This window comes from Falco naumanni, chromosome 8 (assembly GCF_017639655.2).
Source record: "Falco naumanni isolate bFalNau1 chromosome 8, bFalNau1.pat, whole genome shotgun sequence".
Classification (NCBI taxonomy): domain Eukaryota; kingdom Metazoa; phylum Chordata; class Aves; order Falconiformes; family Falconidae; genus Falco; species Falco naumanni.
This window is the reverse complement of record NC_054061.1, coordinates 20,375,759-20,392,608: the sequence shown is the minus strand read 5'-3', so window position 1 is coordinate 20,392,608 and position 16,850 is coordinate 20,375,759. Positions and strand designations below refer to the sequence as shown.

The 16,850-nt window shown below is 53.0% G+C and overlaps 1 protein-coding gene across 1 annotated transcript in view; it reads left to right on the top strand.

The window, feature by feature from the left end:
* LOC121093023 (protocadherin gamma-A10-like) overlaps positions 1-16,850 on the top strand; it is a 53,037-nt gene that overhangs the window by 21,242 nt on the left and 14,945 nt on the right. Inside the window, 1 exon segment of the mRNA XM_040604779.1 lies at positions 9,068-9,126. Within this exon segment, the coding sequence (XP_040460713.1) occupies positions 9,068-9,126 (59 nt within the window).

Here is a 16,850-nt window from a genome sequence, read left to right as displayed (position 1 = left end):
CACCCGGGACAGCCTGGACCGTGAGTCCACCTCACAGTATGCAGTGGAGCTGATTGCCCAGGATGGTGGGTCTCCTGCCCTCACCACAACACTCATGTTGCTCCTCAACATATCTGATGTGAATGACAACCCCCCACGCTTCTTGCAGCCCTCCTATGATGCCTTCCTCCAGGAGAACAACCTGCCTGGCTCCCTGCTGTGCACTGTCTCTGCCTCAGACCCTGACGATGGGGATAATTCTCGGCTTGTTTACTCCATAGAGAGTGGCCAAGTGCAGGGTACCCCCATCTCTTCCTTTGTCCACATCAATCCTGAGAATGGCAACCTGTATGCTCAGCGCACCTTTGACTTTGAGCTGCTGCAGGTTCTGCCAGTCTCTGTGGCTGTGCGGGACTCAGGGTCCCCCCCGCTCCATGCCAATGTTACTGTCTACATCTTTGTGCTGGACCAGAATGACCACTCCCCCACTATCCTGCACCCAGCCAGTGACAGTGATGTCCCCGCACCCCAGAGGGTTCCGCTGTCGGCCCCACTGGGCTACCTGGTCACCAAGGTGACAGCAGTGGATGCAGATGCTGGGCACAATGCCTGGCTTTCATACCGACTGCTGCCGCAGTCCACTGACCCCTCCTTGTTCCACGTGTCGCTGTACACCGGGGAGGTGCGGACAGCACGTGCCCTCCAGGACACCGATGCTGCTGTGCAGCAGCTCATTGTCCAGGTGATGGACAATGGCGACCCACCACTGTCCACCACTGCCATCATCACTGTGGCCCTGGAGGACATGGCTCCGGAGGATAACTACAAGCCTCGGGATTTCCTGGCTGGTGCCAAGGAGAAGCCAGACCTGACCCTCTACCTGATCATCGCACTGGCAGCTGTTAGCACCGTGGCACTTGCCACCATCACTCTCCTGGCCGCCCGGTGCCTGCGGCGCAGAGGCCGTGCTGCTGGCTCGCCCTGCTGCTGCTGCTGGCTCAGCGAGTCGCCCAACCGGGACTTCTTCAAGCACTCCAGCCCCAAGCTCCAGCTCAGCTCCGACGGCACCCTCAAGTACATGGAGGTCACCCTGCGACCCACCGACTCCCAGTCTCAGTGCTACAGCACCTGCTTCTCCCCCGGCTCCGACCGGAGTGATTTCACCTTCCTGCGGCCCTGTCCACCCCCCGCGACCCTACCGAGGGAAACCAGGGCTTTCCTCTCCACTACCGGTACGCTGCGGGAGCCCGGCCAGGTGAGAGCCTTGGGGCTGGGGAAGGCGGTGCCTGGGCGGGGCGGCAGGACCGCGCATGGCCCCCGGGTCCGCCGTTGCTGCCCGGCCCGGCCCGGCTCGGCTCGGCCCGGCCCGGCCCGTTGCGGGGTCGGGGAAGCGCCGCGCAGGTTCGCGCCGCGCGGCAACAGCCCGCGGGTTGCGATTGGCGCCGGTGTTGCTGTCCTGAGAAACGAGCGCGGCGATTGGAGGAGCGGCGCGGCGGTCGGAGCCAATGGCGAGGCGGCTGTGCGGAGCACCGGCGTCCCCCGCCCTCCTCGAACCGCGTCCGCCCCAAACAATGAATGGGAGCGGCGAGCGCTGAGCGCGGGCGCGGAGGGCATCGCTCCTCGGCCGCCCACCCGGCAAGGATGCCGAGGGTAGGGAAGGCGGACCGGTCCCTGGGGCTGCCGCGTGTCTTCTCGTTCTGTCTGTTTTTGCACAGCTCCTCTGCTCAGATCCGGTACAGCATCCCGGAGGAGCTCACCCGGGGTGCCTTCGTGGGCAATATTGCGAAGGACCTGGGCACCGATGTGGCGAAACTGGCAGCAGCTAACCTGCAGGTACTGTCTGATTCGGATTCTCAGTACTTCTCGGTCAATGTTAACACTGGCATTATAATGGTCAGTGAGCGGATAGACCGGGAGCAGCTCTGCGGCCAGAATCCCCGCTGCTTCCTCCACCTGAAACTTGCCATCGAGAACCCAGTGGAGTTCTACCGCATTGAAGTGGAGATTCTGGATGTCAATGACAACCCCCCGGAGTTCCCCAGTGACGAGGTTTCGTTGCGCATCTATGAGCTGGCATCTCTGGGTGCCCGGTTCCCCATCCAGCCTGCCCAGGACCCCGATGTGGGCACCAACACCTTGCAGACCTATCACCTGAGTGCCAATGAGAACTTCAACCTCAATGTGAAGGCACGCACAGATGGGGGGAAGTTCCCTGAACTGGTGCTGGAGAGAGCCCTGGACCGGGAACTCAGAGCTTTCCACCACCTGGTCCTGACTGCCGAAGATGGGGGCTCTCCCCCTCAGTCCAGCAAGATACACATCACTATTCATGTCCTGGATGCCAATGACAACCACCCGGTCTTTGACAGACCATCATACGGAGCCCGTTTAGTGGAGAACTCGCCACTGGGCACCCTTGTGGTGAAATTAAATGCCACCGATGTGGACGAAGGGCCCAATGGGGACATCCGCTACTCCCTCAGCAGCCACAACTCAGCTGCCTTACGCCAGATCTTTGCCATTGATGAGCAAACTGGGGAGATTCGTGTCCAGGGCAGCCTGGACTTTGAGGAGGCAACAGTGTATGAGATCGAAGTGGAGGCCAAGGACATGGGGTCACCAACGATGGAGGAGCACTGCAGTGTGGTGGTGGAAATCACTGATGTGAATGACAATGCCCCTGAGGTCATTCTTACCTCTTTCTCCAGCTCCCTGAGTGAGGATGCACCCCTGGGCACAGTGGTGGCTGTGATACACGTCAGAGACAGGGACTCTGGTGAGCAGGGTAAGGTCCAGTGTCATGTGTCTCCAGATCTTCCGTTCCAGCTGCGTAAGGACTATGAGCACCAGTACTCGCTGCTGACCAGCAACCGTTTGGACAGGGAGCATGTTGCCTACTACAATGTCACCGTCTCTGCCTCGGACCTGGGCAGTCCTCCACTCTCCCGCCACACCATCTTGCCAATCATGCTGGCAGATGTCAATGACAATGCGCCTCAGTTTGAACAAGCATCCTACGAAGTGCTGGTGGCAGAAAACAACCCGGTGGGCAGTGTGCTGGTTACAGTCTCCGCTGCCGACCCTGACTCAGAACAGAATTCCCGCCTTTCCTACTCCATCCTGCGAGCTGGTGGGACAGATCCAGGCCTGGATCCGACTCGCTACCTCTCCATACATCCCACAAGTGGCCAGGTCTCTGCCAAACTCCCCTTTGACTATGAACAAACCACCTATGTCCAGTTCCACGTGGAGGTCTCTGATGGTGGCTCCCCAGCCCTGAGGAACAGGACACTGGTTCACGTTTTTATAGTGGATCAGAATGATAATGCCCCACGGGTGCATTTCCCCAGGGCTGGGGAGGACTCCACTACTCAGTTCCGAATCTCCCCCTCCACTGCCCCTTTTGCTCTCATCACCAAGGTGGTGGGGATAGATGCAGACTCGGGGCGCAATGCCTGGCTCTCCTACCATCTCGTGGAAGCCACAGACCTGGGGCTTTTCAGTGTGGCACTGCGCTCTGGGGAGGTCCGGATCACCCGGGCTTTGCAGGAGACAGATGCCTCTGCGCATGAACTGCTGGTGGTGATCCGGGATGCCGGGGAACCCCCGCTTTCCACAGCTGTCACACTGGTGGTACTGGTGGAGGAGAAGGGGCCAGAAGCCTTGCAGGGCTCCGAGACTCGGGCCACTGATGGTGGGGGCTTGGGCACAATTACGCTTTATCTGATCGCGTCCCTAGTGCTCATCTCTGCTGTCTCACTCGTGGGACTGGCAGTGCTGGGCGTGCGGTGCCTCCATCGGGGCTCTGCACCTGCCAGCCAGGGCTGCTGCGTGGAGAGTGTGAACACGCTTCAGCCCCCTCCTAGCCACATTTTTGGGCACTTGAACTATGAACCTAAGCAAGGGGACACGGTGATGGGCGTCCAGGTGACAGCCACGGCACCCCCTGCTCCGCGTTACCGCTCCTGCTTTTCTCCGGTCTCGGACATCAGCGAGTTCATGTTTGTGAGACCCTCCGCGGGTCCAGGCGGTGCCAACCCGGATCCCACCCTGTGCAGCGAGGTGAGCTCGGGAGCGTGGCCCCCAGGCTGACCGCAGCCGCGGGCTGGGGGCGCGGCACCCTCGGCCGGGTTTGGGGAGGGGGTGCCCGCCGGTGCCCGCTCTCTGCAGCCGGGCGGGGCGGGGGTTCCCACGGCCGGGAGTTCCCGGCGCCCCCCCCGGCGCTGCGGGGGTGGAGTGGCGGCGGCAGGGCGGGGAGGGGGGGGAGGCTACGCCGTGCGTATTTTGGGAAGGCGGTGGCGGCGGCGGAGGAGGAGGGAGAGAGAAAGGAGGAGGAGGAGGAGGAGGAGGAGGAGGGGGCTGTGGAGAGACGTAAAACTGTCACTCGGTCCATCCCCTCTGCTCGCCGACTTTGTGTGTCTTTGCGTGCCGAGGAGCGGCTCAGCCGGCCGGGCTGCGATCGCCCCCCTCCCCCCCCGCGCCCCCTGCATCCCTCCCAGCTCGGCTCCGGCGGCAGCTTCTTCCTGCACAACCCGTTCGGACCCCCCCGGGGCGCGGGGCTCCGGCGCGGCGGCGGCTGCCGGGGTCGGGGAGGCGGGGGAGGCTGTGCAGAGCCACCGCCGCTCCGCTCCGCGCTACCCCGCTCTCATACCCGGCACGGGATGCTCGGGGGACGGAGTCTGCCATGGCAGCTGCTGTTCGCAGCCCTCTCCTGCCTGCCGGCTCCCAGCAGCGCCCAGCTCCGCTACTCCGTGCCCGAGGACAGAGAGCCGGGCTCCTCTGTGGGCGACCTGGCCAAGGACCTCGGGGTGGAGGCGCGGAGCCTGGCTGCCCGCAACCTGCGCCTGGTGAGCGAGGGTGGGCAACAACCCTTCCAGGTGGACCTGGCAGCCGGGGTGCTGCTCCTGGACAGCAGGCTGGACCGGGAGGCACTGTGCGGGCAGAGTCCCATGTGCTCCCTGCACCTCCAGCTCGTCATGGAGAATCCCCTCCAGCTCCACCGTGTTGAGGTGGATGTCCTCGACGTGAACGACAACGCGCCCCAGTTCCCCAAGCCGGAGGTGGTCTTGGAGATCACTGAGGTAGCCAACCCTGGGACTCGGCTACCCTTGGAGGTAGCAGAAGACCCGGATATGGGCTCCAACTCCATCTCCACCTACGAGCTCAGTCCCAGCAAACATTTTGCCCTGAGCATCAATGTGAGAGGAGATGGTGTTAAAATGCCCGAGATCATACTTGAAAAACCACTGGATAGAGAGAGAGTGGCTGTTCATCATCTAACTCTGACAGCCCTGGATGGAGGGAATCCAGTGAAATCTGGCACTGCCAAGGTTACCATCCATGTCCTGGATGCAAATGACAACCCTCCTGTCTGTGACCCACCTGTATCCAAGGTACATCTGGAGGAGAATGTGCCAGTGGGCACTTTGGTCACCAAGTTGAATGTCACCGACCTGGATGAAGGTCCCAATGGGGATGTGGAATATTCTTTCAAAACTAGCAATAACGCACCTGGTCAATTCACCAAACTGTTCTCCTTAGATCCCCGGACAGGGGAGATCCGAACCACAGCCCCACTGGATTATGAGGAATCCAGTGCTTATGAGATTGCGGTTCGAGCCAGGGACAAGGGATCCCCAGCCATGGAAGGACACTGTCACCTGCGAGTGGAATTAATCGATATCAATGATAACAGCCCAGAGATCGTGCTGACCTCTCTCTCCAGCCCAGTGCAGGAGGATGCAACCCCAGGCACTGTAATTGCCCTCATTGGTGTGAAGGACAGTGACTCCGGTGACAATGGGCAGGTCCATCTGCAGATAGCAAAAGAGCTCCCGTTTAAACTGGTGTCGTCTTTTAAAGAGCATTTCTCGCTGGTCACAAATGGTCCCCTTGATCGGGAGAAGGCCAGTGGATACAACATCACAGTGAGGGCTGTGGATTCAGGGACCCCACAGAGGGCCACACAAAAAACATTTTACCTCCAAATTGCTGATGTGAATGATAATGCACCGAATTTCTCCAGCCCTTTTGATACAGCTCATGTTCAGGAAAACTCCCTTCCTGGAACTTCTGTCTTTTCAGTGTCAGCATCTGATCCTGATGAGGGTAGCAATGCCAAGCTGTCTTACTCCATCTTGGACAATGGAGTGCAGGATGTACCCATCTCAACTTACTTCCGAATAGACCAGGACAACGGCACCATCTACACTGTGCGAGCTCTGGACTACGAGCAGGACAAGGTGTTCCAGTTGCCCGTGGAGGTGAAGGATGCTGGGTCTCCCATGTTGAGTAGCACTGCTGTGGTCCATGTGTTCGTCCTGGATGAGAATGACAATGCCCCCACCATTGTCTACCCATCCGTCCCCCAGGGCTCTGCCTTCCACCAAACCATCCCGGCCTTGGCAGAACCTGGCTATCTGGTCACCAAAATTGTAGCTGTTGATGCTGATAGTGGTCATAATGCTTGGCTGTCCTACCAGCTGCAGGAAGCCACTGAGGCTTTGCCTTTCCAAGTGGAACGCCGCTCTGGAGAGATAAGGGTTGCACAGGCTCTCAGGGAGTCAGAAGATCCCCACAGGCTGGTGGTTGAAGTGAGGGACAATGGGACACCGTCCCTCTCGGCCTCTGTGGTAATAATAATTTCTCCAGAGGAAAATGGTGTGCAGGACTTCGCCAAGTCCCTGGACCTCCCCAAATCTTCTCCCAAGGATACCAACCTAACGCTTTACCTCATCATCTCCTTGGTGTCCATCTCCCTTGTGTCCTGTGTGATGTTTGCTGTGGTGGCTGCCCGGTGTCTCAAAGCTGGCACTGCCAGCTGGACCTTTGCGGCTTGCTGCCGAGGGACTGGCCGCAAGCCTGCCTCCCATTTCCGTGGGCAGATGAAGCCAGATGGCTTCATCAAATACCTGGACGTGGGAGGAGCGGGCTTGACCTCCCAGGCACAGAATTACACCTCTTGTTTCTCACCCATGTCTGACCAGAGTGATTTCCTCTTTGTAAAACCTTTCAGCCATTCTAGCACTGCGGAGACGGTGGCTGCCTATGAGCAGGTGACCAGCACCTTAGCGAGTCCCTGCGATGGGGTAAGAGATGGGGTGTTTCTTACTGTCCTGTCTGCTAAGTGCAACGGTCCATAATATCAAGGCCAGCTGGCTGTTCTCTGTCTGTCCTTCCACCTAAGAAGGTGACTTCAGGGAATGTGTGTCACCATCACCTCCTGGGAGGTGGCAGGTGAAAGCTTTGGCTTGGCTTGATGGAGGTGGGGAAAGGGGCTGGGTAGTACTGTAAAATCAAAGGCTGTGTGTTTGTAGAAGTGGAGAGTTTTCCCTTAGACCCGTTCATACTCTTTTTCTTTTTAAAGTGATTCTTAACATAGTCAGGAACATGTTTTCTGGGTGTTTTAACTTCTTGACTCTGTTTAACCCCTTTATTCTGCATGGCATATGAACCGTGACAGAGGAGGGGGTTATCTGAAAGCAAAGTTTGTCAGTGTTTTCTTTTGCTCTGTTTTAGAGGTGCATTGTAGAAATTTCTCATTTCCTAACTCCCAGTGTTAGTAATTATTGATCATGCCTCAGCAAGGGATCGTTTTCCAGCTTAGTCTTTCTGAGGGAGGGGCTGAATTCAGTATTCAGCACTGGACATAGTGACATTTTTTGCAAAGATCCTGGTGACCTTACATGCCCTTGGTCTTGCAGAGACCTAGGCAGTGGTGAGCTTTGAAAACTTTAGCCACTTGTATTCAGATGTCTAAATATGGATGTAGGTGACTGTGTTTAGCTGTAGATTTTATAATTTTGGGATATAAAAGGTAATTTTGTGTTATAAATGCCTGCCCTAAATTTGAAACTGGTATTTACAACAGGAATTCAAAATATAGATTGGGAAGGGCTTATCTAGTGCAGGACTGTGTGTCAGTGCTGGTGTGCAAAAATGTGTATCTGAAATCTGGAGGGCAAGTATTTTAACAGCTTAATTTGCATGCAGCATGGGTACCAGTGGGGCCTCTATTTTAGGGGAGTAATTTATTCTGATATATTCTTTCATGAGAGTCATCAAAGCTGTGAAAGAATTAGTGAAATCACATCTACTAACTAAAAATCTAGGTCAGCTGTATCCGTCTTCACTTTTCCTTAGTAATTGCATGTACAAGCAGAATAATCCTGTAAAATTGATGTTCCACTGTATGGACTATGAATTGCTCATTCCTAACATGATTGAGAGAAATGTTGTCCTTTCCAGGTAGTATGTTATCATTCTGGAGTTAATTAAGAAGATTACGATTTTCGGAAGTATGTTTTCCAGACAGAAAACAGCTCTGCTATTTAGTGCTCTTCACAAAGGCGTGATTCAAATAGGAATATGCAAGCCTGCTTGTGTCCTTCCCTATTTACAGAATGTCCATTGTCTGATGGTAAAATAACACGGGCAGAAAGCGATACGAGGGCTTACTAATGAAGTTACAAAGTGTGCTGCTGTGTCTGAAGTTTATTGTGCCTCCTAAACAAATAATGCTTTTTTCTTTTGCTGTCGGAAGTTCATTCTTTTCTCTGTGGACAGAAAAATACTGTAATGCTCTAAGGCCACATCATCTAGGAAATGCCATTCAAATACAGTGTGTGAAATCAAGATCTCAGGCAGGCTTTTTTAAGGACAGAAGAAAAACAGATTAGGAAGGTCTGTTACCATTTTACCTTCTGGCATTAAAAGCATCTTTCTCAGTATCAATTAATTCTGCCACCCCCACCCCTGCCCTCCTCCAAGCTCATTACTTTGGTACCATTGCTCCTGCTGAATTGATGCTCTTATCAGTTTATTTCATGCTTCATTTCTTTCACAGCCTGGTTTCCTGAGCTGCTTTGGAAGATTGTTCGCTGAATAGTTTTTGTCATGCTTTTTAGTATTCATGCTGGTTCAGAAATACTCCAGAAAGGGGGAAGGGGAGCTTTCTTTCTGTTCTAATTGATTTGCTTTACTTGGAAAGATCACACTGATACTCCAGACTGAAATAATCCAGGATCAGTTCACTTCCATTTTCAAAGGCAAGAATAGAGGTATTAAAACTCTTCTATTTTCTCTGCAGCAAGCTCAGCCAAACACAGACTGGCGCTTCTCTCAGACCCAGAGACCTGGAACAAGTGGGTAAGTGCCTCTTTTCTTCATGTATGTGTCCGGTGAAGGTTCCTTTCCTTTGCATACCACTTCCAGTGCTGGGAATTCCTTGACTGGCAGCTCTGCGGACGGGTGTTCCCTGTCATTGGTAGAACTGTCCAGCCAAAGAGTCTGAAGTCGGGCTGCTTCTGCATCCGTCCTGTTTGGTGGTGGTGTGTCAGCTGTTGTTTGCCATGGTTTGTCTGGTTTGGTATCTACAGTGCAAGGAGACAGTCAGGAGCTGGAGGGAACTCCAGGTGAAATTGTGAGATGGTTAAAGGAATGGAAAACATGCTTCACAGGGAAAGGATGCTTCTTTAAAGTGGATTTTGAGCATTTAGATTAGATTCTGAGTCCAAAATCTTGATTCCTCCTGTACGGAGGCCGCTGGAAATCACTGTGTGAGTCCCTTTACCAACCATGGAGCCTCAGGCTCTGTGCTGCTGAAGTGTGTTGCCTGCTGTGGCTTGAACACCTATTGCCAAACTGCTGTGTAAGCCCCTGTGGCAGCCAGAAGTTGAGTGGATGAGCCCCAGGTCCCCAAAGGCCCCTCTAGAGAAATGTGTCCCCAGCCACATCTAACTCAGCAGGAGCAGATAGCTCATGAAAGGCCACTGTTTGTGCTTTCTCCTGTGGGCTAGTCTGGCTGAATCAGGGTTGGCACGCCTGGATCTGTTTGTTGGAGAGTTTGGAACCTTCCTTGCATTCCTTGGGAAGTGCCATCACTAACATGGGATGGTTCATCCAGGTGAGGAGCCTTCTGCACGCTTCCTACTGGAACTGGACAACTGGGCAGAGGGAGGCTAAGAAAGAAGAAATTAAACCTCATGGGTCAGGACACTTACAGGAAGGCTGTCTCCTAAGGTCTGGTCTTGCTGTCAAAATCATGGCTGAGTTTTTGCCAGTTTGCATGTGATGTCCGAAAGATAAGAAGCCCTGTCAGCAGAGCAGAGACCTGCCTCCCAAGGGAGTACCCCTCTCTTGACTTTGCGCTCTCTTGCTCTGGCCCAACAAAGTTTGCTTTTCTTGGTCCACAGTGAGAAAGCATTGACAAGAAAATGTTGAGCAGGTGCCCTTCACCTCTCCCATCTTCCCTTCTGGTTCATAAGCAGGGGCAGGGATCCTCTTCAGAGGGTCAGCTTCCTTGAATGCCATCAGGGTAAGAAAGGACTTAAACTGGGAGTCCACCTTACTCTGTGAATACCCCAACCAGAGGTTACTGTGTATGAGGGGAATGGCTCCATTTATATGGGAGAATTGATAAGTGAGAATTTATATGTGAAAAGATTATATCTTTTGGGGCATAACCAAGGATCATACCCTTGGAGCAATCAGGAGTAAATTTAGATTATGTGCTTCCTTGGCTGGCTGGGTCTGGCACCATATCTTTGCAGAAAAGAGAGGAGCTCATGCCTCTGCTTTGTCATTCGTGGTGACCACTCGGGCAGCTCCTGTGGAGGTTTACATGGTGCTACAGGGAGCACCAGGTCCTGGATTTCAGTGTTGAAGCTTGTAGTTAAACACCTGCAGCAGCTGGTTGTGTTTGAGTATTTCCCTGGGTCTGGCTTGATAAATTAACTTATCAGAAAATTAAAAGGCTCCTATATCCAACTTGTTGCAGCAATTAAACTTTGTTACTAGGCTTTTCTAGCTGACATAGCTAAAATGGAGTGAGGGTATGATGTAGAGTAGATAAAGCATTCCTACTAGAAACCAGACTTTAAAACAAGGCTATCACTGGAGCAGTTTTCTCAGAGGTCTGTTGGATTCCCCATCACTGACAACATTTTAATCAAGAAAAATCTTTCTAACCATTTACGCTCTAGTTCAAATGACAATTAACAAGGCCCTGTTAATACAGAAGTGCACCAGAGCTGCTGTAATAGTTTTGTTATGAGAAGTGAGTAAATGAGCCCCATCAGAGCAAGCTCTGTTGTTCCCTCTTCTAGCATCATGCTGGAGCTCTTCAAGGCACAGAGCTGATGCAGTCCAGACCTACTTAACTCAACAAGAGGGACCTTTTCTCAGGTCATGGGACAGTGACCCTCCCCCCAGCCCCCAGCCTCTGCCTGAAGCTCTTTACAAGCTCCAGCCCCTTCCCAGTCCCTAAATGGGAGCAGCAGCATGTGGGGTGGGAAGAGAGAGGGCAGGAGGAACGGCAGCCTCAGACTCTTGTTCATGGGGAGCTGAACTAGCATGGCATGTTGGTTCTGGTGCTGAGCCATGATGTTACCCCTGGTGATCTGTGACTTGGGTGCCCACGGTAGCAGCTTGTGTCAGTGCCTGTTGGGGCAGGGGTTCCCGCAGCACGGGCTGGCCCCTGGGTTTGGAGAGGGACTTTGCCCAAGCACAGGCTGGTACTGAAATAACTCAGTGGATTTTAATTCCTGCTGGTTTTCCCCACATGCCTGTGTGCAGATTTCACATTAGCAGTGAAACAGCTATTGCTGATTTTTTTCCCATGTTTCTTTTATCCTGTTTTAAGTTGAATCAAGGAGATGTTTTTATTCTAAACCTGTGTTACAGTACTAAAGGATGGAAATAGAAAGTGCTATCATATCTTTAGTGCCCAGCCCTGACGTCTCTCTGATGATCAAACAGAAAAATCCGGGAGAGCAGTCTGCTTCCCGTTGTGCTTTCCCATGCTCTTCCCAGTGTTTTGATACCTGGTGTGTGAATTCCCCAGGCACTGGTTGGTATTACAGGTATTAAAGAGCGTGCAAGGGCAGCTGCCTGAGCCCTGCCCGCTGTTCCTCTCTCCAATGTTAGCTTATATACAGCTGTGTCTGCTGCTGGCAGGGAAGCCTGTCCAGCACCATGAGCTCTCTCTCTGATGGGCTTTGCTTGGTGCCTGGGGAACACAGGCCACCTCTTAGCTGAAAAGAAAAAAAAAAAGAATGTGCTCTTAAATGCATTTTGTCTGACCCAAATTAAATAGCAATAAAGACAAGGCAGCTTAGGCTAGCAGTTTGAGTGGATCTCGGAGGGAGGCCAGCACTGACCCTAAGCCAGAAAGCAGGTTTAAACCCCTGTTGTGATTTCTCCTTTGCTGCCTTCGTGGGAGTTAGAGAGGAACAATCCTGTCTTTTCTGAGTAGCTGTATCCACTGAAACAAATTGCACCTGTCTCCAAGTACCTGGAACGGGGCAAAACTCGGGGTAAGCTCAGTAAGGCAGGGACTGTGTCTTGATCTCATATATCACTGCATTCAGAGTGCTGTTACGGGACAACAAAGATAATTTGTTCTTTGTTTTGAAACACAGGAGAGCTGTGGTGCACATGCCTAGGAAATAAGGTCTCAGACAATACCCTCTGAAAATGTGATAGGGAGTCAGACCTGAGCAGAGCAATTCTCAGTCTATTTTTGGAGAAACAGGAGGACAGGTTTATTCATTTAATGATTGTAGTTTGTGTAAAAGCAAAAAAAAAAGAAAAAGAAGAGCCCCCGTGCTGTCTCTGGGCAGATGTAAATTAATACAGAATGACACCAGGCAGCAGATGCCATTCCCCGATGAATCAGATCAGTGGCTGTAGTGGAGATTACAGCAATGAATTGTCCAAAGTGAAGTAGGTGTACGGTCTGGCAGCATTGCAGGACATTCCTGGGGGATTTCCTGGGAGTGTGTGGCATATGGGGGGAGAATGCAGGGACTGGGACTGGTACAAGGGAACCATCTCGTTGCTTTTTCACTAGCTGCCAAAGGAACAGAGACCAGACTTGTGCCCTGCACGTTTGTGGTACTTGCCTGACCCCATAGCTCTTTGCATTGATCTCTCTGTGATGGTTTAGTGAGGAAAACGTGGAGCTTAAATCAGGATTCCCTTTCTGGAGGAGTGGGAAGGCGTCTGTGTTGCTCACAGGTGGGCATGAGAGGGTGGGACATCCTGGGCTGGGAAGAGCCACTATGTCCTTGGCAGCTTGTGGGAGGAGTGTGGACAATCTCGGTTTGTGTGGGCAGGCTAGAAGGTGATCCCAGGCAAGAGACACAGGAGGAGGTGGGGAGCAGTCTGGGAATCCCCAGCCACTGCAGGGAAGGAAGGAGCAAAGCATTCAAACAAGATACAGAATGCCATTTCACACAACTCCTCCATTTATTTTCTCCAATCCTAAATCTCTATGTGTTAATGCTTTACAATGCTGTTTTGAGCCAGCCTCCCCCGTCAAGGCCAAACAGAGCCAATAGTGATGTTTGCTTCACTTACCCATTAAACAGCATCACAGGTGCCCCATGACCCTGGCCGCAGAAGGGGTTTGGGGCTGACAGTGGAACTACTGCAGCAGTGCCCAGAGGAGAGCTATGATGGAAAGGCTGGTTTTTTAATTCTTTGGGTTTTTTTCACACAAGAGCTCCAAGAGCTGGGCTTGCAGGACTAAACAACAGCTTGCCTGCATGTGGTGGGGGGCAGGGAGGGGAGAAGAGTTGTCCCAGGAAATAGTCCTTACAGCTCTCAGGAGCATCTTGGTGCTCAGAGCATGCAGATGCTGCCAAAGGGTGCTGCAGCTCAGGGAGGCTTCTAATGTGTGTTTGCGTTGGTCAGGAGGTCCTGCATGACAGAAGCACCCCAGTGTACCAGGACATGCTCCTGCTGAGGGGACCCCATGTGTGCATGTCTGGGTGGCACATCCCAGAGCACACAGTAGCTAGGGCCAGAGACAACGATGTGGATGTTCATGGGCTTACCCAGCATGGGGGTGGATACACAGCAGAAAGACAACTGGCCACAGATGCAGGCTTTACCATGTCCTTCCGAAAAAAACCCAACCCAACAAACCACTTGCTAACCCAGCAGCCATAGAGGGACGTCTGTGTGTGTTGTAACCTCCTAGGAATTTACATTGCAAGTTTGTGTAATGTTACAGTGGACAAAGTAGTGAGTGCTATAAAGCACATGCACAGGTGCAGCAGTGGGGATGTATAGGTAAACACTGACAGATTTACCTTCCGTTTGCTCTTTCATTGAAAATGTGTGAAAACAGGCACTTGCTGGGCAGAGGTGCTGGGCAAGCTGCAGCCTGAAGCAGTCTGCTCCCTCCCTTCCAGTGTCACAACTGGGTTGCAGAGTCAGGTCCCTGTGGCTGTGACCCTCCTTTTCAGAGAATCATAAATTCACAGAATGGTTTGGATTGGAAGGGACCTTTAAAGAGCATCCAGTCCAGTGCCCCCTGCCATGGGCAAGGACATCCTTCACTAGGTCAGGTCGCTCAAAGCCCTGTCCAGCCTGGCCTTGAGCACTGCCAGGGATGGGGCACCCACATCTGCTCTGGGCAGCCTATGCCAGTGCCTCGCTGCCCTCATTTTAAAGAATTTCTCCCTAATATCTAATCTAACCTACTCTCAGTTTAAAACCTTTGCCTCATGTCCTGTCATGACAGGCCCTGGTAAAAAGTCTCTCTCCATCTCTCTTATAAGCTGCCTTTATATATGGAAAGGCTGCACTGAGGTCCCCCGTAGCCTTCTGTTCTCCAGGGTGAACAACTCCGACTCCCTCAGCTTCCCTCTGTGGCAGAGCTTTTCCAGCCCTTGGACCATTTCTGTGGCCTCCCCTGGACCCACTCTGCCAGGTCTGTGTCTGTCTTGTGCTGGGGACCCCAGAGCTGGACGCAGTGCTCCAGGGGCGAGACTCATGAGAGTGGAGCAGAGGGGGAGAATCCCCTCCCTCGACCTGCTGGCCATGCTGCTGGTGATGCAGCCCAGGACACACTTGGCTTTCGGAGCTGTGAGTGCACATTGCTGGCTCATGTCCCATTTGTCACCTACCAGTATCCCCAAGTCCTCCACAGGGCTGCTCTCAGCCCATTCATCCCCCAGTCTGTATTGAAACAGAAGATTGCCCCAACACAGGTGCAGGACCTTGCACTTGCCCTTGTTGAACTTCATGAGGTTCATGTCGGCCCACTCCTCCAGCCTGTGCAGGTCCCTGGTGTTTCCCACCACAGTATCTGCTCCTGCCGCCCTCCTGTGCACCATGTGGTGAGGGTCTCCCTGCGCTCTTCTTTTCTGTTCCCCACCGCATCTCCAGTCTCCTGCTTCCTCTCTCCCTGCCCCAGCACCAGTCACCCCACATAGCATCCCAGGCTGTGCCCAGCTCCGAACCAGCAGCAGAAAAAGCAGCTTTGCTGTGTCCAGCCACCCATGTGATGATGGGCAGTGACAAGCAAGCTGGTGGGATGGGCATGACTGGCAACTGAGCCTTTCCCTAGTGCGAGACACCAGTGAGGGTCTTTCTTGGTTGATTTTCATGCAGGTAGTTTAAGAATATCAGAAACTTCCACCTGGCTGTTGGAGCTGGTTGAAACCACTCAACAGTTTCCAGAAGCTGGGGGTAATCGAATGAGTGAATGGGAAGTATGGAGAAAACAGGCTGAAAAAGGGAAAAGGAGACAGTTGTCAGGGCAATGTCACCTGGAGAGCATGCAGCTAGTAGGACGTGGACTGCAGCTGGTGTCACCATGGTGTGGGGAAGGCCAGGAGCCCTGGAAGCGATCACTGGCACTTCTGGGCTTCCCATCCTTAGCTTCTCATTGACAGGAGCAAGAGGAGCATCAGAAATAACTGCCACCCTGGGGAGTTTAGGAAATAATTGTTATCCTCAGATTTCCATCCCAAATGTACTCAAGGTTTGAAGCCAACATGGTATTCACTTTACCAGGTGATGTTCCATATGTTTTGCAGATGAATCAAAAGAGGTGCAAACAGTCTTTGAGCTAAAATTGCTGCTTCTTCTGACTGATTTGCATTTGTCTGACTGTTCAGATGCTTGAGTATTGAGTGACTCCTCCATAGCCCCTGCAGCATGCAGAGTGTGGAGCTGCTCTCAGCTGCCTTCCAGGGACTTGAGGAGGTGTGAGTGGAGCCTGAAAAATCACAGCAGCCTTTGGGAATGCCTTTGAGGTCATCACTTTGCAGGAACAGCCATAATCTAAGTGACACAATGTGCTCCTAAGACTGAGAGCCACTGCACTTTAATGTGGGCTGCAGACCCCGGAGTGAAGGAGTTGTGCTAGTGAAGGGTCTCTGCTCTGAAGGGAGGGGTTTCCACCTGCCAAAGCCTCTGGGGCTGCAGAGCTCACATCATCAGCTGGTGCCAGGTCCTGTGGAGCCTGGGAGAGAAGCTGCATTTCTGGGGAATATTTGAGGTGTTTTTTCATGCCCAGTGATGCAGGCCATGCCAGACCCCAGCCTGTGTGTGTCTTTTGCTCAGCAAACACCTCAGAGGGAACCACAGAAGCCCAGCAAGGGCCAGATGGTAACACCTGCCAGGTTTGGTGTTGCCCTGAGTCGTGAAACATGAAGGATTGAAGACCACTCAGAGGCTCATGGCTTTGAGGTGCTGGTGCATGGCCAGAGAAGAGCAACGGAGCTGGGGAAAGGTCTGTAGCACAAGAGTTACACGGAGCGGCTGAGGGAACTGGGGGTGTTTAGCCTGGAGAGGAGAAGGCTCGGGGAGACCTTATCGCTCTCTACACCTACCTGAAAGGAGGCTGTAGCAAGGTGGGTGTCAGTCTCTTTTCCCAAGTAACAAACGATAGGACAAGAGGAAACGGCCTCAAATTGAGCCAGGGGAGGTTTAGGTTGGGTATTGGGAAAAATTTCTTCACAGAAAGGGTGGTCAAGCATTGAAAGAGGCTGTCCAGGGAGGTGGGGGAGTCACCATCCCTGGAGGTATTTAAAAGATGTGTAGGTGTAGCACTTAGGGACATGGTTTAGTGGTGG